Genomic DNA, 24,480 nt, shown 5'->3' with positions numbered 1-24,480 from the left:
ATTGTACGTGAATGTGAATATAGTGAAGTGAGTCAGTGAGTGAGTGAGGAATGTGAGAGTGCTGAAGGTGAGAGAGAGAAAAGTGTGAGAAGAGTTGAGTTGAGTGTGTCTTCTCCTCTTGTTTTTCTCCCAGATTATAATATATTCGGTGTGCTCTGTGAACGTAGGTCAGATTAGACCAAACCACGTAAATTTGGTGTTCTTATTTGTATGCTTATTTTGCTTCTGTGTGTGATTATTGTTTTTAGATCCGTAATAATTTTTTTGTGAATATTTATATTGATTAAGTGGAAGCCATTTAGTTATATTTCAAAGTAATTTGTGATCATAAAAGAAAAGAGAAATTGTTAGTCCTAAAATTGTCCCATGAATAAAATCATAAAAATAGATTTTGTGTTTCACGAATAATTTAGTTTAATGACTTAAGTTTGTTAAACGACGTCGCTTTAAATGACGTCCCCAGATGGTGAGGGCGCAGGTTAGTGAACCTGTGAAAGGGAAACTCTGTCTCGGCAGCACAAGACGTCAAAACACGAAGCTTCAACCCTGATAACGGGATACAACCATGTTGCGGCAAGCTTCTCGGCTGTTGGCTGGACGCATCGCCGCCGGTAGGGCGGCGCGGCTGCTTTCCACCGACGTCCCGGCGACCGCCACTGCCGACTCGAATTTCGTGGAAGCGTGGAAGAAAGTTGCCCCCAACTTAGATCCTCCCAAGACCCCTCTCTCTTTCATGCAGCCTCGCCCTCCCCCGCCTTCCGCCATTCCCTCCAAGCTCACCGTCAGCTTCGTTCTCCCCTACGCCTCTGAGCTGTCCTCCAAGGAGGTCCGCCATTTAATCCTCCATTTCTGCTTTAGATTTTTCCTTTTTTTTGTTTTTTTTGTTTTTTGTTGTTGTTTTTTTTTTTTTAATAAAAAAACACATTTGCGTCTGCTTTGTTTGCAATTGAATATTTAGGCGATTTGGGGGGCTTCCCTGTGTCTAGTCCTCCATTTTTTGATTGTTTGATTTCTGCGTATATTCTGATCTAGACCTTGTTGGAATTGGTATCTGAGGGTCATTAAATTTGGATCTTTTATTTTCTAATTGTTTATGTTTTGATTAGTCGGGGCGTTTTCTTATCTGGAGTTTTCAATTTTTAGATTTGTTCGATTAATGTGGAACATGTTATTTTTCTTCCCCACCCCCACCTTTCACAGCAATTGCTGGTTAAGATAATTGTTATTATATTTCATGAAGTTTTAAATCGATTAAAGAAGTTGAATCAGTTTTTTAGCTTCCTTTCTTACTTGATTTGATTTTTCGTGTGTTGCATTTTTTTTTTGGTTTGAAAACCTCGGTAGTCTTTTGATTTATATATTATGGGTGATTAAATTGGGACATTTACTCCTTGCCCTGTACTTTTTTTTTTTCTTCCTTTTTTTTAGAGTGATTGTATCTGTGCGTATCTTCTCCAGAAATAAATTTTCATTACCCTCCTTTCGGGACAGGATATGGCTTTTGGTATTTCTTCGGGCTTTTAGTTTCGGCTGTTTTAAGGATACCTGTTTTGAGGATGTTAAATGCAATCGAATGGCTTTATTGAGTTGATTACTTGTTTTGAGGATGTTAACAATTAAAAGGCTTTACTTAGTTGATTGCATATTATTTTTCGTTTCCCCTTTTCGTATGAGGATTCCTTGTCCTCTTTGTTGTACATTCTCTTTCTATTTCTAAGAAATATATATATTTTTTCAATCAAAAAAATGTTCTGTTAATTTTAGTTAACTGTTGGTGTACTGATTGGTTCCTTTTATCGGGAAGGTTAAGGCATAAAAGGTACATTAATTATAGGGACTAGCCATGGGCTTGTACTATGTGCATGCTCTACAACTTTCTATTTTTAAAATTTTTAAAAAATTATAAAGAAAATAATAAAAAATTAAATAGTATAAGAGCATTTTGGGATGGTTGTATATAGTTATAGGGGTCTTTTGAAAAAATTATGAGTAGTTATAGAGATAAATTTAACATAATTATAAAGGTATTTTGAGGTAGTTGTGGGTAGTTAAAAGGAGTGTTTTGGAACAATTATTGATAGTTATAGGGATAAATTTGACATTTTAAAAAATAACACTAATAGGGGAATCCCCTTTATAGTAGTATAGACACATTTGACATGGATTTTTACATGATTTGGAACTTACTATAGAGTTGCTCAAGTTAGCATTTCTCAGCAGCTAGAAAAGAGTGTTACTCCTTTTCCTATTAAGTATTAATCCTAATGATTGTTGAGTGAGCCAATTTCTGGTGGGAAGAAATTCGCCTATATCTACAGGTTGAGGATACTACAGTTACTTTTACGTTTTACCCATACCTTTGTGGTTCTCAATATTATTGGCAATTGTTAATGCACTCAATGCCTTGACCAGTGATTGATGTATCTCTTATTATCATTTGTGAAGCTAATTTAGAAAAGGTAGATGGGCAGTTGTTGAAAGGACCCCTTGTAATCTCTAAGTTGAATGATCCACCATCATCTAATGCCACATGGACTTCATAGAAGGACTGAAGTTTCTTGGGTTTTGGTAGGGGCAATCAAAGGAGGATCTTATGGCAATGTGCCTGGTTCATTACGGGTGTTGAAGGAGAGAAATGGAAGAATCTTTCATGATCAGTTTTTGCCCATGCATCTTCTCAGGTGGAGGTTTGCTCTGGGGGGCTGTTTTCATGTAGTTTTTGACTTTTTCTAAGAGAATTTACCATTCTCTCTCTCTCTCTCTCTAATATATCTTCTGTCCAAGAGAAAGTAAGGAAAATGTAGTAATCAGAGTCTATCAATCTGCTGTCAACATTGTAAAGGCCATGATAGAGATTAGAGAAAGCATTTGATTTGGTGATGCTAAGAAACATTGTAGAACAGGTTCTGGTTTCAAGTCTTTGTGAGATTAAAATCTTATGAAATATGAGTATTTCTAACTTGGTTATTTTGAGAGTATGTTACTAGTAGATAGAGAAAAGCACTGTATTTGTTGAAAAATAAAAAGAAGTTTGATTTATATGAAGTTTTCTATCAAATAGTCGGATTCCTTTGTGAAATGTTTTATGTCCAAGATTGATCGCTGCTAATTATGGAGATTCATGATTGTCACTTATTATGGAGATTCCTTTTGTTGTATACTTCTCTCTTCTTGGCACCTCACCATCAACCATGGTCTTAAATTCCACGAAATTGTCAAAATTTCCATCGAAATTTCCGGTTTTCATCCTCCTTGAAATCAAAATGGCAGTCGATTTCCCTTTTGCATAATTTCCATCAATCTCAAAGAATCATCCGAAATTTATCAAGACCTCAAAATTTTAGCAAAAGTTGTCGAAATTTTTACCCTGCAATGAAATTATTTCAGAATTCAAATGAGAGATTTAGTAGTGAAGTGAAATTTATCTCTTAATTTATTTTTATCAAAACAAAATATTATTACAAGTTCTTTTAAAATTATATGTAAAAATAAAATTACTACAACATTTTATTTAGCCATTCATGTCTAAATTACCATTATTTGTACGATAAATAATATTTGAATGATTTATGAATTTCATTTGTATTAACTAAATATGTTTAATGCACATTATCTTACAATTATGTTTGATACACATACTGTATTACAACTTTTCCACCTCATATACAACATAGATGTACTTAACTTGTAATATATTAGTCATATAACTTACATTATTATGTCTGTTAACCATTTCTAAAGTTTCACAAAGAATTTCATGCTTTACTAATAATTTCCATTATTTTTCAAATCGAAATCAAAATTGACATCGAAATTGAAATTTCCGTACTTTTGGAGCTTTGAAATTTGAGTTGAAATCGGAATTTAAGACCTTGCTGTCAACTATCTTGAGTGTTGTTGGATTGTGGATTTGTTGAGGAATTGGGAATGAAAGGCTTCCGCTGGCAAACGAGGATCAGTTTGTGGTTCATTTGGTTGGAAAGATGGAGCTTATTTGAGGGTGGAGAATGATTTGAAGTGCAAATCTCTTGGATGCTGTCTAGCTAGAGCTCTACTTGCCCTCCTTTCTTTTTGTCATTCTATTTTCTTTTTCTTTTAGATTCTTGAAATTGCCAAAGGGTGTTCCCTGGCCACAAGGCTCCCTGCTTTGCAAGGGTAGGGGGAGGGTAATCACAGTATACACAGCCTTACCACTGCTTTATGCATAGAGGCTGTTTCCTTGGACTTGAACCCTTGACCAACCAGTCACAAAGGAGCTGCCGTCAGATTCTTGCAGTTGCTATCTTTTTTTGCTTTTTGCCTTTAAGGTGGTGTGCCTTCATAAATATTTGTTGCGTACATGGATTCATCTGTCATGTTGTTTGGCACTCTGGGTATCTCTAGCTCGCACATGTAATCCCTTTTCCCTTAGCTGGTAAATAACTAATATTGGTATTAGAAATGTAAATGTTGCAGAAAAGAGCAACTCAGTCATGGCAGATCATTTATATTGTCTTTGTATGAAGAATTTTCTCTACATAAAAAGTTCAATCACTGCACTGTTTACAGTTTACAATGCTACTGAAACAGTTATTCTATTGAATTTAGAATATTGAAATAAGCCAGTGGAAATGCCTTGTTCAAGTAAGAATATTGATGAATGAGATGCAATCATATGCGGACAAGGTACATTGGCATTTACAATGAAAGTCATGTTTGGTTGGGAGAGTTGGGTTGTATTCATATTTCCACATATTCTGGCATTTGATAGGTATTAAGAAATTAAAATGAGCAGAACGTTTTAGAATCACAAACTCCAAAAATGCAAGTACCCTATACCTGACTAAGAAGGATGTTATTTCTTTAACATTCCTTTTGGAATGATTTGCAGAAGTTCTTTCCACTTGCTCCTGATAACAAGTCACTATTCCACGCTGCACTTTTTTTTTTTCTCCTCTGGCCAAGTTCCAATCAGAAGCCCTCCTTGCTTCCACACCGAACTATTCTACCCCTTCGTTGCAGTTGTCACGTCCTTCACCCCCCTTCATCATGACAGGTGATAATTAAGAAGCAGATTTGAGCAAATACTTTAACATGAAAGACTTGGTTGGGAGTACAAGTTGCAAGATATCTTCTGGAATCTTTATCACGCAAAATTTGTAACCAATTTGTTTAGGAAACAGGAATATGGGAGCAAAGCTAGTTCATATATTCCCACTGATCCAAACCTTGAGATGAACAAAGTAGCTGGTGATCTTCTTGATGATCTAGGAAAGTACGCGTTGTTGGAAAGTTGATGTGCCTAATTGTCGCATAGCTATAAATTTCTTTCCAGTCAACATAGTAAGCCAATTTACGCAACAACCTGGATATCTACATTGGGAGACAATATGCCAAATCTTGAGATATTTGAAGGGACGGCTGTGCAAAGGACTTGTTTTTCAGGCATTAAGGGATTAGATTTTATTATATTTATATATGCAGATTTCACATGGATAGACATTCTGTGGTTAATGTATCTTTTTGAAAGACAATTTGGTGACATGGAAAAGTAAGAGGCAGGATGTTGTTGGAAGATCTAGTGTAGAAGTTGAGTACAGGTGATGGCTCATACAGCATGCACAGGGATGTGGCAAAGCTACTTTTACTGGAAATGTGTTTCAATGGTGCTACACCTATGAAAATGGTTTGTCATAATCAAGCTGACAACTCAGTCTTTCACAAGAGGATTTAATATATCGTGAGGTTGATTATCATTTTGTAAGGGATTAAGGGATGAGTAGACAACCAATTGCCTCTTGTGTTTCAAGTTAGAGGATCAATTAGGAGATTTGTTCACAAATGCTTTGGAGAATGATTAGTTTTCCTATCTATTTAACAAGCTAGCATGATTGATCTCTATGCTCCAGCTTAGTTGGGAGGGTTAAGTGTTGAGGGGTATTTTGTACTTTCAAGCCTTAAGGGTATATGTAAAAGATTAGCCAGCCCTAGGTGTTGGATGCAATGCCATCATTTGTTCTCCTTCACTTTTTTGTTCTTCTAAGATTTTAACATGGTATTAGGTCTTTGCTTCTTAGAGGTTCCCAAGCAACGGAAATGAAAGGGTAATGGGGAAATAGATGTGAGTAAGTCTCTCCACTCCTCAAACAAAGGACACAAATAAAAGCTTTTATTTGTGAAGTAAATCATTGATGTTGATTCTTTCAAGCATCAGAGTCCAAATAAAAAGCTTTTATTTTTCAGGGAGCTTTAGCCTTCCAAATCAAAAAAATACAAAGCAAAAGGATTTGTAGTGGTGTCACAAGTCAAGTTGGAGAAAGAAGATTTACAAGAGAACTCCCCAGAAGGATCTAAGCTCCAAACCCTTTCATCATTCCCCAGATGAACATTAAGAGTCGAGCAAACTGGTTAAGAGAGCTGCCTCATTAAGATTTCTCCCAAAATTGAAGTTCCAAGAATGTCAATCCCCTTGTAAAATAAGAAAAGCAGAAATAGGGGTTTCGTGAAGATTAGATAACTGAAAAAGACGAAGAAATGTAATAGCCAAAGGCATCTGCCAACCCAATGGCCCTCTCAAAAATGAATTCGCTCATGATTAATGGCACAAACTTCCAAGAATTAGAATAAGTAAAATAGCATCCCACTCGTTTTGTAGTGGACCAAATTTATTGCAAATTATCTTATACCAAAGAGAATTAGGTCGTAAATGAAGCTCCCTAACCATTCCCTACCAGAGAAATGTCTTGGGACACCAAATTACCAAGACCCAAATATTTGAATACTTATCAAAACAAATGGTGGACTTTTCTTCATTCAAAGGAGGATGTATCACACAGTTATCCTTGATGGGTTTTCATGTTTTCAAATTGCACCATAATCAAAATTTAATTAAACTGCCATTAAAATCTCTTTCTCAATGTAAATGACTAAACAAACATTCTTCCGATTCAATTACACATCTAATTTTAATAGGTCTCATTGCAGAAAATTTCCTTTTCATGATCGCAGAAGTAATTCCACTCAGAGAATAAATTAACATATTAAGAAATCTTTTCTTGTTTTAATCAACTTTTTGACAAGGTTGTTACTCTTCCAAGTTTAAAAATCCAGTACTAGTCTACATGTCAATGATGGAAGTTGCAAGTTGAGTATTAGTATACATGTCAATGATGAAAGTTGCGAGTTGAGTATTCAAGTGCCATGATATCCATTGGGGAGAGTCCAAACAAATAAAAATGAACGAAGTAAATGAACTTTTGCTTGGATGCAGAGAAAGCACTGTCTTGGCTTGATGCATGCCGCACAACATTAAGCTCTTGAAACTGCCTGCCTCAAATAGTATAGATTCTGTAGAATAACTCAACATGATAGTAAAGACGAGTATTCTAACTTTTTGCTCCAAAGACTGGCTAACTTAATACCCATGCGCTTGAGGAGAGCGCAAGGGTATCAGTTCTTTCTCTCACCTAATGGATTTACGGAAATGATCTCCCCCCCCCCCCCCCCACCCCTTCTGCCCCCACAAATAAATAAATAAATAAAAGAAAAAAAATTGCCTCTAGCTTGTAGGTAATTTAGTAATTCATACAATTGCTTTGGAATTGGTAAAATATTTACATAGATTGCAGGGCCCTCTGAAAAACCATAGCATGCTCATTTGTAGAAGAGACAACAACAGATAAACATCTTTCTTCAAATGACAAACACCAAACCATGCATTCTCAGATACATTTGCCTCTTAAAGTCTTCAGAAGCCTCTTCTTCTTGCTGTTTGAATATAGAGCAAATCCCCAAGTTCACCTGTGAATTAGTAATTTCCTCATGGATGGATTGAGAGCTAATATTACCATCTCCCAGAGCATTACATTCTCCAAAATTATGCTCTGCTGGCAACTGATCAAGAAGTCTTTTTTCAAACTTGAACATACTTCCTAACACATCCTCCTGTCCTCAGCCTGCTTAGGAAAGGGATGCAGAGGCTTCCAGATCAGACTTATTCTTATCAGTCCCCATTAGAGTATGGTTGACTTCAAACCCCCTCAAACAGTGAATTGATTTGAGAAAATCTTTCATAACTTGGGCTGCCTTCTTCAGAGCAGTGCTTCAGTTGCTGACTCTTGCTTCTTCTCCATTTGAAGTCTTTGGTGAAAATTTTTAGGAGGAGATCTCTCTCATCTCCCTTTTCCAGATCTTCTACACTTCTAGAAAAGTTTCTTACACAGCTGTTACTAACTCTTCCTTTTACTTACTTTTTTTTTTTTTGCAGAAACCGGTGTCTTCATCTTCACCAAGCACGACATATGCTTAAACTAGCTTAATCAATTTTCTCCCATCTTCTCCACAATTTGTGCTATTCCTAACCATTCAAACATGCAGTCATTTCTGTTCTATATTACTGAATTGTTAATCATCTTTCTATCTTCATTTTAGCTACACTCCATTCACTAAGCATGCTTTTTCTTAATTACCTGGCACTTGGATCCATATAGCATGGTCAGACCATCTTGCAAGAGTCTTATAGATTATAAATTGAAAAACAAAAATTATGCCTGTGCCCCTTTCATTAGTTTCTAGTGGTTGGATAATATTAGTGAGCTAGAAAGGTTGGGAACTAGTTAGAAGGTTGAATTATGAGCGTGGATTGGTTATGTTCTTTCGATGTGCTGCCCCTAAAGAATGTTTTAGTGAAAGCCTTGCAAGCATGATTACAGTAATAACATGGGCTTCGGCACAATGGAGAAGTTGATCATGTTTATAAGTCTCCTTGCAACTTACTTTTTCCCTTCTAATAATTTTGTTGGAAGTGTCATCAATTAATACCTACAAGATAAGATATACTTGAATGGGTGGGATATTATTTCATGTGTTAGAAGCTCTTCTGAATGTCCTTGGAGGTGCATTTATCAGGTTTTTACTCTTTTTCTTCCTTGACAAAATTTGGTAGAAGTAATTTCATTAGGTTTGGGAAGATGTTTGAGTGTCTTTTTTTTTTTTTTTCTCGGAGGGATATTTTTTTTGTGTGGGGGGAGGGGGGTGGAGCATTATCTTTTTTTCTTGAGTTGGTTAAATCACTTTTCTTCTAATCATGATTATGTGATTTCCTCATTTCTATTGAAAGGGATGCTTTTTCTTGGGACTTCCATTTTAGAAGGGATAGAGGGTTGTCATTTCTCGAGTAGGGGCAATGGTAAAGTTTGGTCTTTGGACTCCTTAGGGAATTATTCTTGTAAATCTTTCTTTTCTCATCTAAGTTTGATGTTATCTTTCCTCTCTACTGTTTGGGAGTCCAAAGTTCCTTTTAAGATAAAGGCTGTTTTTTTTTTTTGGATTGGTGGTAGGCCCTTAATAGAGTTGACACCAACAATTTGCTGCAGTGTAGGAGGCCCTCTAAAGCCTTGTCACTGGATATGTGTCTAATGTGTGGACACAGTTCAGAGGATTTTTGTCGCTTGTTTATTCAACGTTCTTTTGTTTGGAATTTGTGGATTTCTCTTTCTGGGGTTCTTGGGGAAATGTGGGTATGTCAAACGTTAGTTGAAGATCTGTCAGTTGTTTCTTTTGCTGGTTTTGGGAAAGGGAAGGATGCTAAAAGGTTGTGGACGAGTGCCCTTTGTGCTGCATTGTGAGGAATTTGGCTGGAAAGATATGCTAGAATTTTTCAAGAGTTTTTTAGTGGGATTCATTTGGGACAGGATTTGATACTTGGCTTCTCTTTGGGCTTTATAGTGCTGGCTGTTTTATGGGGTGCTGTTTTCAAGACAGCAGCAGTGATTGAACTGCTTTATTAAGATTTTTTATTTTCTATTTTCTTTTGATAAGGACTACTTGTTCTCCTCTTTATATATCTTTTTTCTCCTTCTACTATTTAATGAAGTTTCTTTTTCTACTAAAAGAGAACACTTGAATTCTTGGATAAGAAGCCAAATGCTCCATTTTGAAGATTTGCCACCCTTTTCGTACTCTTGAGTTCAGCCCATCTTTTTATGGCTCAAATTGACTGTCTCTATCAATCTGCTCTCTAGGCCTTGCATTTTGTGTAACCACGGTCTTAAATTTCACGAAATTGTCAAAATTTCCATTGAAATTTTCGGTTTCCGTCACCCTCAAAATCGAAATGGTAGTCGATTTTTGTCTTGTATAATTTCCGTTGAAATTTTGACGAATCATTTGAAATTAATCGAAATCTCGAAATTTTAGCGAAACTTGTTGAAATTTGAACTATGCAATGAAATTTCCTCGGAATTCAAATGAGAGATTTAGGAGTGAAGTGAAATTTCTCTCTTAATTTATTTTATTTATTTTGATCAAAACAAAAGATTATTACAAGTGCTTTTGAAATTATATGAAAAAATAAACTTACAAGAGCATTTTATTTAACCATTTATGTCTAAATTATCATCATTTGTATAATAAATAGTATTTAAATGATTTATGAATTTCATTTGTATTAACTGATTCACTAAATATGTTTAATGTACATTTTCTTACAAATATGTTTGATGCACATATTATATTACAACTCCTCAACCTTATTCACAGCATAGATGTATTTACTTGTAATATATTAGTCCTATAACTTACATTATTATGTCTATTAATTATTTTTAAAGCTTCATAAAAGAATTTCACACTTTACTACTGATTGCCATTATATTTTCAAATCAAAACCAAAATGACATCGAATTCGAAATTTCCGTTGAAATTTCTGTACTTTTGGAGCTTCCAAATTTGAGTCGAAATTGATATTTTAAGACCTTGGTTGCTATGGCTTTCAGAAGATTCCAGTAAGCTTTGCATGGAAAGATTTGCACAGGAAGTCCGTGAGGCTGCCTCTGCCAATGTCAATGCAACAAGAGTCCATGAATCAAATTGGAATACTGCACTTATATTTTCTAGTGTGGAGAACCTGTAACATTTAAGTAAAAAGCTACTGCAGGCGTCAACACATGCCAAAATAAGCTCCAAACTCCCGAACAGCTTCCAAAATAGATGAGGTTTCCCCACCCCTGACACCCCAACCTGATAATTCAACTCTTTTTTTTTTATAAGCCTCATGATCAGTGATCAAACTCTTGTGTTGGAAAGGAAATTGGGGTCAAGTCCAATCTTCATTTTTGAGGTCATATTTCTTCGTCTGTGCAGGACACTAGTTTGGTCATTGGTGAGACCACCTCTATTAGCTTTTTGTTTTGGGGGTGTAGGTGGCTGTGGCTAGACTTCATTGGCATTTAGGCCATCTTTGTAGAAGATGCTGCTAGTATTGGCGCTAGGTTGATCTTACATTCTTCTGAAAATAGATATTTTGATGCCCATTAGTCTTGATATTACTCCCCCACATGAAGGAATGAAATGGAATCGATCACTTATTTTGCATGTACTTCATTCAATTTTTTTCCCCCTTTTTTCCATTTCATTCTGAAAACTAAACATGACATGACATGACTTCATGAGTACCTGTTGAATTTCATGTTTTGTTCAAGGAATATCATTGGTGGACAAGCTTGCTTGCTTACATTCATTTTATTTTTGGGCATAGTAATGATGAACAACCATTATTAATCATTGGTGTATTTTCAGGTTGATATGGTCATTATTCCGGCAACAACTGGGCAAATGGGTGTTTTACCTGGCCATGTAGCCACAATTGCAGAGTTGAAGCCTGGAGTCCTTTCAGTTCACGAAGGGAATGAGGTGACAAAATACTTCATTAGCAGTGGGTTTGCCTTCATTCATACAAACTCCTATGCTGATATATTGGCTGTTGAGGCTGTGCCAATTGACCAAATTGACCCAAGCCTTGTTCAGAAGGGCCTTGCAGAGTACACCCAAAAGATGAGTTCAGCATCAACTGATTTGGAGAAAGCTGAAGCCCAAATTGGCATCGATGTCCACAGTGCTCTCAACTCTGCCCTCACGGGCTGATCACATTTTCCTCACTTTGCTCATCTTCTGCTTTCAGCCCATGGTTTTCTAGGACTGGCAAACAGCTCATGCATCTGCGTTGGAGTTGATGGGCATTTAGAGGAAGTTTGAATAAGTTCTCAGAAACAAGAACCAGCATTCTCTTTTTAGGGCTGGGGATGCCCCTCAGCTTCCAGATAGTTTTACTTTCTTGTGTATGGATTTACTCTAGAGGCTGTTTTGGTATGAAGGTTATGTGGAGGATTTGGAACCTGTTTTTGTTCTAGTACCCTACCCTCATTTGAATGAGACTTCTTAACACCATTCTGCCCCTGAAGAAAAAGAAGGGCTTTGTTAGAAGCAAGATGTGGATTGTTGAAATTATTTCAAACCATGGCACTTCAATATCCCATTGTAATTTTCCCCCCTTCAAGTTGCTAAGTGGTTTGTGCTTTCAATTGCTTTACATTTTAAAGGCAGGGAATAATTTCCATGTGGCTGATGAGAAAGTCTGTTAACTGCGGTTATTGCATCAATTATTTGATCTCGAGAAAAAGAGGTGTTTGACAGGAAAAAAGCAAATCTGTCTAATAAATAACATGTAAATTAATTAGAAATAATTAAAATAGATGTGCTATTTTAGGAGTTGTAATTGGATAAACTTATTCGTGCAGGGGGTGGGAGAGAGAGAAGTAAACGAGGATGATAACTTTTTTAAAAAGGAGGATTTCAACAAAATAATAATAATAACAGGAAGAAGAAGAAGAAGAAGAAGCAAACCTGATTGGAAGTTCAATGTGAAGTCTCCTTTGGATGGATCATAGATGCAAGTCCTGTAATGAGGTTCAATTGCTGTTAGAAAATCATTGACGTGTATTGGAATGATTTTAGTCCTATAAGGATGATTTGGACTTCAACTTTGTAAGACATACTTAAGGAGTCAAAATTGTGAAGTCTAATGAGTAAAAGTGGACAATATCCCATGTGAGTTGTACGAAAGTCCAAGGCAACCCAAATATAGAATTTTATCCGTGAGCAAAGATGAAGATATCTTTTCCCCGTAAAAACACGAGCATTCCTCTCTAATCAAATGCCCCACAAAACTGGAAAAATCTCGCTCCACACTCCAAAATGATGATACCCAACACTGCCCAAATGTACCAAAAAGCTTATTGCAAATCATCCAAGAGAAAGTACAACACAAAATGAGACGAGAAAAAGGTCACCACACGCCAAATAACCAACCAAAACACAAAAATCGAATACTAATAGAAGAAAGAAAATTTCGTAATTGATGCAACTTTATAAAGACTATCAACTAATTTGTCACTAATAATGGGACTTTCTAATGTTGAAATACAAAAATTTAGATAAATCAAAACCCTTAGGTAACCTCTATAACTTCTTGGATTATGTTTATAGCATCTTCTAAGTTGACATAATACTAATTAGGAAGAACACAATAGAATGGCCGAAGATTGAACTTAGGTCCACCCTATCTATTAGTTCTCGAATAAATATACAGTGGGAGGAATATACAAAAAAAATGAAGTTAAAGTACCTTACAAGAGGGTTTGGATGGTCTCAATTAAGTTTATGAGAATATATTATAAAACGACTGTTGGGTAATTGGGCAAAATGGAAGACCTAAACTCAATGATAGGTCTCTACCTTTATTTATAATATATACAATAGGAATGATCATAATACCCTTACTAACTCACACTTATTACTAACAAAACTCTAATACATAATAATAATAATGCTAAAATACTAAATAACCATTAACACTTCCCCTCAAGCTAGAGATATATCATATGCTCCTAGCCTGTTACAAATAAATTTCACATGAACACCTCCCAAGGGAGACAGTCAACTTCAATGTGCTTTGTGCGCTCATAGGAGATAGGGTTGGAGGCAATAAAAGTTCGATTATCATTGTTAGCCTTAGTGGCTACATAATCATATTTAATGTGTTTCGATGATATTAATTTATTTGTTGTTCCAAGTGTATCCTATCTTTGCATATCACGTTAAGCACATGTATAAGTGACAAATATATGAAGGTACTGAATCAAAGGCGAAAATCGGACCGAGTAGATGTTCGAGTAGGAAAGATAAAAAGGAAACTCATTTGGAAGAATTCAAGCACATCCAAGGAAGCTAATGTAGAATTCTATGTAATTGAGAGTGTTTGAGGTAGGAATTATTGTAACTTTTGCGATTTTGTTTCATGCATGATTATTGAACAAAAGTTGAGCAAATTGCATATGCATACAGTATATAGGATATCGCTTAAATGAAAAATAAGTTTTTCATTGTTGCATACGTAAGATTTTTCAAATGCAAAATCATGAATTATATGAAAATATCTTATACTCAATTTTGATTAAAATGGGACAAGTGTTGAGTGGTCTTAGTATTGTGAACTTTAATATACTTAGTTCCGGTTGAGTCGAAACTATTTTTATTTACCTAACGATTCAAGAAAATCTAGTATATTTTTCATAAGGATAAGTTTTAAATCATATTAGTGTTATAATCTTTTACAAACTTGGTCCTGGTTGGGTTTAAAATCTCAGTTATGCACCTCTCAAATTTCCTGAACGCCCTTTGGTATTTGGGGCATAACTTTTGATAGAAAACTCAAAAAAAGACAATCTTGATATCTATGGAAATCTAAGAAAAAATCTCACAACTTACATGTTGATAAATTTTTATGATTTGGGTAATTAGTCAACAATTTGGGGTAATTTGTCGATGATTTCAGGCAAAATGTATCCTAGCTAAAACAGTCGACTAATTGGGGGTAATTAGTTGACAAATTGGGTCAAATAGTTGATGATTTGCGTTGGGATTCAGTCCAACGACTATATACGACTAGTTTTCAAAGTAAACAATTATTTTACAAGCATAACGACCAAAAAACAGCTAGTAACCCATTTTGCCTATATTTCCAAAGACTTTTTTTACACATTGATTTAGTAGTTCATATATTATTCCCAAGCACACCACATTTTAGTCCATCATTCTTGTGCTCAAAGTCTCTCTTACTCTTTATTCTAGTTGTGAATCATTACTTGGAGAGATTTGTAAGAGATTTGATTGTATTTATTATTAGCTCATTCAAGGAGCACTGTTGTTGTAAATCATTTCATCCTTAAGTTGTTAAAGGGTTCTTGGTGAACCAAAGTGTGGGGGTTCTTGGTAAACCAAATTGCAAGGATTCTTAGTGAACCTCGTGGCTCTTGGTGAGCGAAAGGGATTGGTTCCCGTGTGAAGGTTCTTGGTGAGCAATAGGGATTTGTTCCTGTTTGTAAAGGCTTCTCCACCGGTGAAGGAGACGTATAATGGATTGTGGAATCTTTGAGTATGTCTCAAGGTGTGGACGTAGGCAAGAGGCCGAATCACGTTAAACATCAGTGTTAAACTTTTCTTCCCTACACTGTTTTGTTTATGTCTTTTGCATGATTTATATTTTATATATTATGATATAATTGTTTGTATCTTGCCAAGATTTATTATTTTGTAAATAAAAGCCTAAATGCGTAAAAGAGTCCACTCATCCCCCCTCTAGACTTGACTCCCAAGCCAACAATCACACATCAAATCCATAGGCCGAGAATATGGAAAACCTAGTTCTTTCAACATGTTCTTCAGTCAGACAAGTTCACATGTAGTGTGCGTCATAGCCCAATATTTTGACTCGTCACTCGACCTAGCCACCACAGTTTGTTTCTTACTTTTTCGAGACACCAAATTACCACCAACAAAGATACAATACTCGGTTTCGAATCTTCAATCAGAGGGTGATCCGGCCTAATCTACATATGTATATCCCTAAATATGAGTGCAACCTCAATCCTAATATATAAAAGACCTCTCCCTAGTGCACCAATGAGATATCTCAAAATGTGAATTACTACATTCCAGTGACTTGTTCTCAAGGAATCGAGAAATTGACTCACAACACTTGTTGCGAAGGATATATCTGGTCAAGTGAGTGTGAGATAATTCAACTTTCCAACAAGTCTCCAGTATTGACCTAGGTTAGGCAACAAATTACCCATATCTAACATTAACGTACTATTGGTACCATAGGTGTATCAATAGGTTTGGATCCCAACAGCCCCATCTTATATAAAAGATCAAGAATGTACTTCCTCTATGACAACACAATTCCCGTACAAGATCTTGATACTTATATACCCAAGAAGTACTCCAATGCTCTCGAGTCTTTGGTTTAAAACTTACTCTATATCATCATCACCAGTGATCACAATGTTATCCATATATATAATAAGAAAATACTGCTCGATGGAGTATGACGATAAAATACAGAGTGATCTACTATATACTGATGAAGCCCAAACTCAAATACTACAAAACTAAAATGGTCAAACCATGCTTTTAGAGATTGTTTTAATCCATACAATGATTTCTCACGCCGATATACTAAGCCTTACTCCCCTTGAGCAACAAACCCAGGGGGTTGCTCTATATATACCTCCTCATGAAGATAACCATGTAGGAAAGAACTCTTCACATCTAATTGATGTAGAGGCCAATGAGAAGGGGTGGCTAAAGAAATGAAAAAATGTACCGAGCCAAGTTTAGCAACCGGGGAGAATGTGTTTGAATAATCCGGACCACACACCTAATTATACCCCTAAGTGACAAGGCGAGCCATAAAAAGAGCCACAAAACCATCAGGATTGACCTTCACATTGTACACTTAGCAACAACTAGCCATAGACTTATCATAAGGAAAAGGTACCAAATCTCAAGTATCATTATCATGTAGTGCATGTATCTTTTCTACAATTGTCATCCTCTACCCTGAATGGGATAAAGCTTTAGAAATAGATATTGGAAGAGCAACAAAAGTCAAAGTACTAGCAAAATAGTAATAAGAGGGTGACAAGAAATCATAACAAACAAAATTAGAGATTCAATGTTGGGTGCAAGTGTGTTTAACTTTTTGAACAAATGTTGGAGGATCAACATCATGAGAAATAAGATCATCTAACGAGGGAACTAAAGGCACAATAGTAGAATCTGAAGAAGGCACTTCCCCCTTGAGTATTCGTGTGTATACTTGAAAATTGGGATGATTCAAGTGACGAGAAGGACTCAGACTAAATGAAGATGTGGGAGGATTGGGCAGAGGTACTAGGTTTGGATCTGGAAGGCAGGGCAGAGGAAGGGACTCATCAAGGTCAACGAAACTCAAGGAATCAGAGCAGTATGGTGTAGACTCAGAAAAGGTGACATCAAAAAATACAAAGAATCGATGTAAAGTAGGATTATAACATCGATAACCCATTTGAATATAGGACTAACCTAGAAAAATACATTTGATAGCACAAGGATCTAACTTATTCATTCTTGGAGATAACTGATGGACAAAGGACACACAACCAAATATATGAGGAGGAAGAGAGAATAAAGAAGCCTTAGGAAAGATAACTGAATATGAGATTTTTAATAACCCAGAAAAAAATTATTAATTAAAATTATTAATCAAGCAATTAATTAAATATTATTAAATCAATTAATTAAACAAACAAATAAAAGAAATAGTGTGGAAAAAAATTGAAATAAAAGATATGTATATTAAGTTATATATGTACATATATATATATATGTAAGGTTAGTATATAATATAAGTTAAAGTATTATATATATATATATACACACACACACACACATATATATATATATATATATATTTAATATAATAATAGTAGTGGATATTTAGATCTATATAAATATATATAATGTTGATATGTTAAAGCTTAGACATTAAGCTTTCAGGAATTGTTTCCTGAAGAAACTGACAGAGGTCATACCCCTTTTATGTTTCCAATTCTCTCCCCTGTCTTTCTTCTCTTTTTTCTCAATTTTTTGGTAGATATTCGGCTAATTGGGAAACAGAAGGTACCGTTGGATTCCTAACTCCGCCACAGACATTTCTACTGGAGTAGATTTATCGTGGGAGTGGCGTAGGCACCATTCCTGGGGTAAGGTAATTTTTTCCTATTTTCTCAATTTCTCCTTAAATTTGCCGCTAAATCAATGATCAGGCACTACCATAGGGTCCTAGTCGCGATCGTTGTCATTTTGGTTGGAGGAAATTTTCAATTTGGGTTTCTTAGACACTACTCCAAAGTGAGAGTGGGATTTGGAGAATTAAGTAAATTGGTTATATTTGATGGTATAATTATTTATTTGGAATTTATGAACTTAGGAAATGTTAAAATAGTATTTTATTTAAGGTTGATTTAATGGAACTAGGATTTTTGATTCAGGATTCAGGTGAGCGCCGTTGGTATCTTCTTGAGATCCTTGTTGGCGTAGTTCAAGAAATCAAGTAAGGGGGAAATACATATTAAATCAGATATTTATGAATTAATTGGGAAATGAAATATGTTATTAATATACATGTATATGTTTTTGTATAGGTTTAAAATGCCAACCGTTTAAATTACGTTTTCTGAGCCTAGGGCTGTTTATTTAGATACGTATATGTGAAAATGAATTGATGTAAGTGAATGATATTTTCAGGATAATTATGTAAGATGAGAAAGGTATATTTTCAGTATTTGAATGTTAAATGTAGGTTGACTTATTTTACAGGGAATATATATATATGAATTTTAGCGTTAAATAGTGTGGCATGAGTAAAATAGAACTTTGTGTGGGACTATGCTATATGTATAAGATGCGCATTATACAGGAAATGCACTGAAATGAAATGTTATATGGAATATGCTACATGTGAGTGTTAATGCAACTATGGAAACAAACACGCCTTAAAAGATGCCGAGACTAAACAAACATGGTTGAAAAGATCCCGAGACTAAACAACCAGGGCTGAAAAATGCCGAAACTAAACAACCAAGGCTGAGAAGATGCCGAGTATTTTATGGATTAAAATGAAAATGAATGAAATGGAAATGAAATGTGATATGTCAACAATGTAAAATGGGAAAGAGTCATATAAAGTGAAACGCTAAGAAATGTCAAAGTTGAGAACATGAATAAATATGAATTTCAGAATAATGACAGGTAGAATAGTGTATTATGGTATTATTAGTATTTATACTAGTAGAACATGTTATGTTTGGGTGGGGTAAACTCTTCGCTCGAGGGCTTGCTGAGAAAGGTGAGCGCCCTAGTTGTATCAGGTGTGGCAGTAGGCTGCATAACACGCTAGGGCAGAGGGAAACTACTTGTATGGGTTGGTAGATTTCCCTATTCTTGGGAGCCTTCGCCGGTAAACTTTTGTATGAATTATGTGAGTATGAGATTACTTCTTCACATGAGGGTTTACTGAGTAAGGTGAGTACTCTGATATGCTTCAGTTGTGACCTTTGGTTGCCTAAAGTATCAAAGCAGAGGGTGCTATTTGTATGGGCAAGTAATCACCCCTATCCTTGGGTAGTCTCGTGGGTAAAATACCATACATGTGTTTGATTAGGTTCAGGAAATGATTTCAGAATTTATGCTAATGGTTTGCAAATGATATAAATATGTTATTTTTAAATCTCATGTTGATCACACGCTGATTTAATATACTATTTCTTCCTTTACTGAGATGTGTCTCACCCGATTACAAATTTATCTTTTTCAGGACCTCCACGAGATCAAGCTTAGAGAGCTCGAGGTTGTTATATTATTTTTGGGATATAGAAATAGAAAGGGTATAATTTTTTATAATACTTCTAGGAATGTATAAATTTTATGTTTTATGTTTTAAGTCTTCTGAGAAATGAATGGTTGTGAATACAGAAGTTGTGGATTATGTTTTTGGAGATGTGTATATATGTGATTACAAGTTGACAAAAAGTTGATTTTGGTATATAGATAAAAGTAGAAAATTCTGGTATTTTATATGATTGAGGATGATAGTTATGTTTTCCGCTGTGTAATTATTAATGGAATATCAGGTATAGGAAAATGAATGACGTGGCACTCGTGTCCCACAAGGTGGGTTCGGGGCTCCACGAAGCACTATTTATTCAGGTATAACACATCGGATCGGATTTTCGAGTTTGGGGCTTTAACATTCTCAAAATTCTCACTATTTTTTTATATATATTAACTGTTCTGATACCCCCTGCTATGGAACTTGAGCCTCGGAAGGCACCGGGGTAAATCTGAATATCAAATTATACCTATGCAGCGGAAACATAATCCATACATCCATACACATCATACAATACTAGGGATTTATATTTCCAAGCCATACTATATAATACATCTCTCTCCAAAATATCAGTCCCAAAACACAAAACCCTACACAAACTTACCCTCTAATCCAGGATAATCAAATAAACTCTCTATCCGCGAGCCTGGTCAGCTTGCCCAACTAGTTCACCTGAAAAATGTTAAAATCATAGGGTGAGTCGACGCTTAGTAAGTGGAAATATGCTATTACTAGTGTGTGGCGACTAAGTTGCATACTGTTAAAATAACAACTGAACTATAATGAAATAGTAAATCTGTAAAGCATGTCCATCCTTTTCACAATTTAAAATATAATTGTATCATCTGTATTTTCTACTTTTCATACTACTAATATCATACTACACTCATTAGTTACTATAAAACTGTATACATAAACATAACTGTGCTTTATCCCTAGAACTCTGTATGTCATGATTTGACCCCTCATGATAATGTTGTGCGGCCTGTAGGCGGGACTTAATCTGGTCGGCCCTCTAGATAAGTCAATATACTCTACACTACCTCAGTCCGGCCAAACTGCATCCACTCCTAGGCTCGGGACTGGCTGCTACCTCGTCAAACTGGCCCCTCAACCAAGCGAACTAGGGAGCTACATCCTCTCCGAGCACAGTTTGACGTTACCCACACACTATCTGAGATATGTGGTTGCACTCTATCTGTATATAGCAACGGTACCATGCTCTGTATTCTTTATCTGTATCTGTCTGTAATCATTCCTCAGGGATCTTACACTATATATATATATACACATATATACTCTTTTACTGTTTTCATCATGTTCCAAAATTACCGTAACGCTATTTTTGTACTGTAATTACTATAATCTTTGTATGTTGTATTTGTAGCATCTTGATGCTATCTCTGTCTATCTATCTACATACTCTGGCTATATACTTTATCTATACACTCTGTATGTTATGGTAATAGGAAACATGACATACTATCAATACTATATATACTGTTCTGAATAAAGCTGTGATATACTGATCTGAGTAAAACTATTATATACTATTCTCGATAAACATTTGTAATATACAGATCTGTATAAAACTATAACATACTGATCTGAGTACACATCTGTATACATATATGTGTATATATAACTGTTTTGTGAAACTATTTGAATAAAATTTGTATATGTACGTACATCTTTCTGTATAATCTCTATGAATATATGGCTATATCTGTATGTTCTATATAACTTCAAATACTGGAAAAATTGTATAAAGTTCTACATCAAATATTATCTACTCAGGCCACACATACTCTTAGAACACATATTCTGAAAATTACATAATAACTGATATACATACATCTTGGTAAAATTTCTATTAACATAAACAAATTTCCTAGCATAGCATATTTCTCTTACCTTATCTCTGAAAGGTCCCTCACTGAACTCTAGCCTTACACCCGCAGGGTTTTCCACTCAACACCCTGAAAACAACATCCCCTAGAACAAAAAATCAGTATTTCTTCGTGTATTGTATTTCTTATAACTAAGGGAAAGACAAATACCGAATAAAATGTCTTACTCTAAGATTGGGATGAAATCTAAACCAACTCCACCAACGATCAGCTCCAGCAGACTTGCAGAGAACTTCGCTAGGAGCGTCGTGGTGGCTTCAAATCGTTGATCTGGCTTAAAACGGACCTAGAATCGAAGAGACAAGGAGGGAGAGGTGTTTTAGAGAGAGAGAGAGAGAGAGAGAGTAAGTGATTGTTGTGCCAAATTTTGCAATTTAATCCGGATTTCCACTATTTATAGCCCTACATTCGTCAACGAGACACGTCATCTCATCGACGAGTCTTTAAGGAATTTCGTCTATGAACTTCCTCTCTCGTCAATGAATTTCATACTGCCCCAAAAAACTTCTCTCGGTATTTTCTCATCGACGAACTCTGTCCTCGTTAACGAGTTCCTCTTATATCCTCGTCGACGAATCTCCTTTGTTCATTGACAAGATGCTAAAAATTCTTCGGGTTATTATATTATCCCCTCCTTATAAAATTTCGTCCTTGAAATTTACTGTCTGTATCTCCATCTATCATCCCATAAAGGAAAAGGGTCTACTTATTTTATTACTTGCCCTCACTTATGGCGGATGAATACCGTGGTTACATTTTATGTTCTGGGAGATTACATATACAAAACTGAAACTATCTACTCACTAAATCTATACATGTACCTGCAAAAGAAACTTATCTAACTATTATACTTTACCTGATTACCTCAATACCTCTTGAAACAACTGCGGGAATCTCTGTCTGATCTGCTCCTCGAGTTCCTAAGAAGCTTCCTCTATAGCATGATTTTTCCACAAAACTTTCACTAACTGAATTTCTTTAGTACGTAGTTCTTGTGCCTTTCTATCTAAAATCTATACTGGCGTCTCTTCATAAGCTAGTGAATCCTTGAGTTCTATCTCTGCATAGTTGATTATATGGGATGGGTCTGGGATGTATTTCCTTAACATAGCAACATGAAACACGTCATGAATTCGAGCCAAAGTTGGCGGCAAAGCTAGCCTATAGGCAACTGACCCTATTCTCTTCAGTATCTCGAAAGGGCCAATATACCTAGGGCTCAACTTTCCCTTCTTCCCAAACCTCATAACTCCTTTCAGGGGAGCTATCTTCAAAAATACTCAATCTCCCACATCAAACTCTAACTTTTGGCATTGAGTGTCCGCATAGCTTTTCTGCCGACGCTGTGCTGTACTGATTCTTTCTTTAATTAGTTGGACCTCGTCACAAGCCTAATGTACTATCTTTAGACCCAAAACTCACCTTTCGCCTACCTCGTCCTAGAAGAGAGGAGAACGACATATCCTACCATACAATGCCTCATATGGAGCCATGCCGATACTAACTTGATAGCTGTTATTGTAAGCAAACTCGACTAACGACATAAACTGAATCCAACTGCCTCCAAAATCAAGCACACAAGCATGAAACATATCTTCTAATGTCTGAATCTTCCTCTCAGGCTGACCACCTGTTTGGGGATGGAAAGTAGTGCTAAAAGCTAACTGTGTACCTATAGCCTCCTAAAAACTTTTCTAGAATCGTGAAGCAAACCGAGGATCTCGATCGGAGACTATGGATACCGACACACCATGGACACAAACTATCTCTTGAACGTAAATCTTTGCCAACTGGTCCATGGAATAACCAAATTTAATAGGGATGAAATGAGCGGTCTTCGTCAAACGATCAACCACCACCCAAATTGCATTCAACCCCTATCGCACTGGTGGTAACCCCGTAACAAAATCTATAGAAACGTAGTCCCATTTCCACTCTAGAATAAACAACGGCTGCAACTGCCTTGCTGGTCTCTGGTGTTTAGCTTTAACCTGTTGACACGTTAAGCACCGCTGTACAAATTCGGCTATTTCTCTCTTCATCCCACTCCACCAGAAGTACTCTTGCAGATCTCTATACATTTTAGTGCTACCTGGATGTACGGTATATAGGGATCTGTGAGCCTCCTCTAATATAGTTCTCCTGATCTTGGTATCTGCAGGAACACAGAGCCTAGCACAAAATCGCAAGGCTCTATCATCTGATATGTTGAACTCTTCTCCCTGACCATCCCACACTCTAGCCATTACCCCTGCCAACTCTATATCATCCCCCTAAGCTACTTTAATCATCTCGTATAGCGTAGGCTGAACCACTAGACTAGCAATGACTGCCTGAGGACTCTCTTCTATTAACTCTATACTGAGCCTCTCCAAATCCATTAGAATCAAGTGCTAAATCTCCATAACTGCCAGTACAGGTCCCCCTGATTTCTTGCTCAGAGCATCTGCCACTACATTCGCTTTTCCGGGATGGTAACTAATCATGCAATCATAATCTTTAATGAGCTTTAGCCTCCTTCTTTGCCTCATATTCAACTCTTTCTAGGTAAAGAAATATTCAGGTTCTTGTGATTCATGAAAATCTTGCACTTTCTACCATATAGGTAATGCCTCTAAATCTCAAGAGCATACACCACCGCAGCAAGCTCTAAATCATGGACATGATAATTCTTCTCATATTCTTTAAGCTGCCTAGACGCATATGCAATAACCCTATCGTGCTGCATCAACACGAATCCAAGACCCTTCAAAGAGGCATCACTGTATATTACAAACCCGTCTTCCCCTAATGGAATAGCTAATACTGGAGCTGAAACTAACCACCGTTTTAATTCCTGAAAACTCTACTCACAGTCATCGGTCCAATCAAACTTTACATTTTTCCTCATAAGTCGTGTTAATTTACCTGATAGCTTGGAGAAACCATCCACAAAGGGCCGGTAATAACCTGTTAATCCCAGAAAACTCCTAACTTTCT

General features: G+C 36.0%; 1 protein-coding gene across 1 annotated transcript; it reads left to right on the top strand.

Moving 5' to 3' along the window:
- Positions 1–437: 437 nt before the first annotated feature.
- LOC131163685 (ATP synthase subunit delta', mitochondrial) lies at positions 438–12,338 on the top strand. Its single transcript, XM_058120353.1, has 2 exons — positions 438–826; positions 11,557–12,338. Exons 1-2 carry the CDS (start codon positions 566–568, stop codon positions 11,899–11,901), a joined length of 606 nt encoding a protein of 201 aa, XP_057976336.1. The 5' UTR covers positions 438–565; the 3' UTR covers positions 11,902–12,338.
- Positions 12,339–24,480: the final 12,142 nt, after the last annotated feature.

Source organism: Malania oleifera, chromosome 9, assembly GCF_029873635.1.
Source record: "Malania oleifera isolate guangnan ecotype guangnan chromosome 9, ASM2987363v1, whole genome shotgun sequence".
Lineage (NCBI taxonomy): Eukaryota > Viridiplantae > Streptophyta > Magnoliopsida > Santalales > Ximeniaceae > Malania > Malania oleifera.
The sequence above is the reverse complement of the archived record's forward strand: the minus strand, read 5'-3'. Positions and strand labels throughout refer to the sequence as shown.

Bases quoted from the DNA above. Each gene is read 5' to 3' on its own strand.
- LOC131163685 (XM_058120353.1), top strand. From the start codon at position 566: ATGTTGCGGCAAGCTTCTCGGCTGTTGGCTGGACGCATCGCCGCCGGT. The intron at 827-11,556 runs GTCCGCCATTTA...GTGTATTTTCAG, and splicing joins CTGAGCTGTCCTCCAAGGAG to GTTGATATGGTCATTATTCC.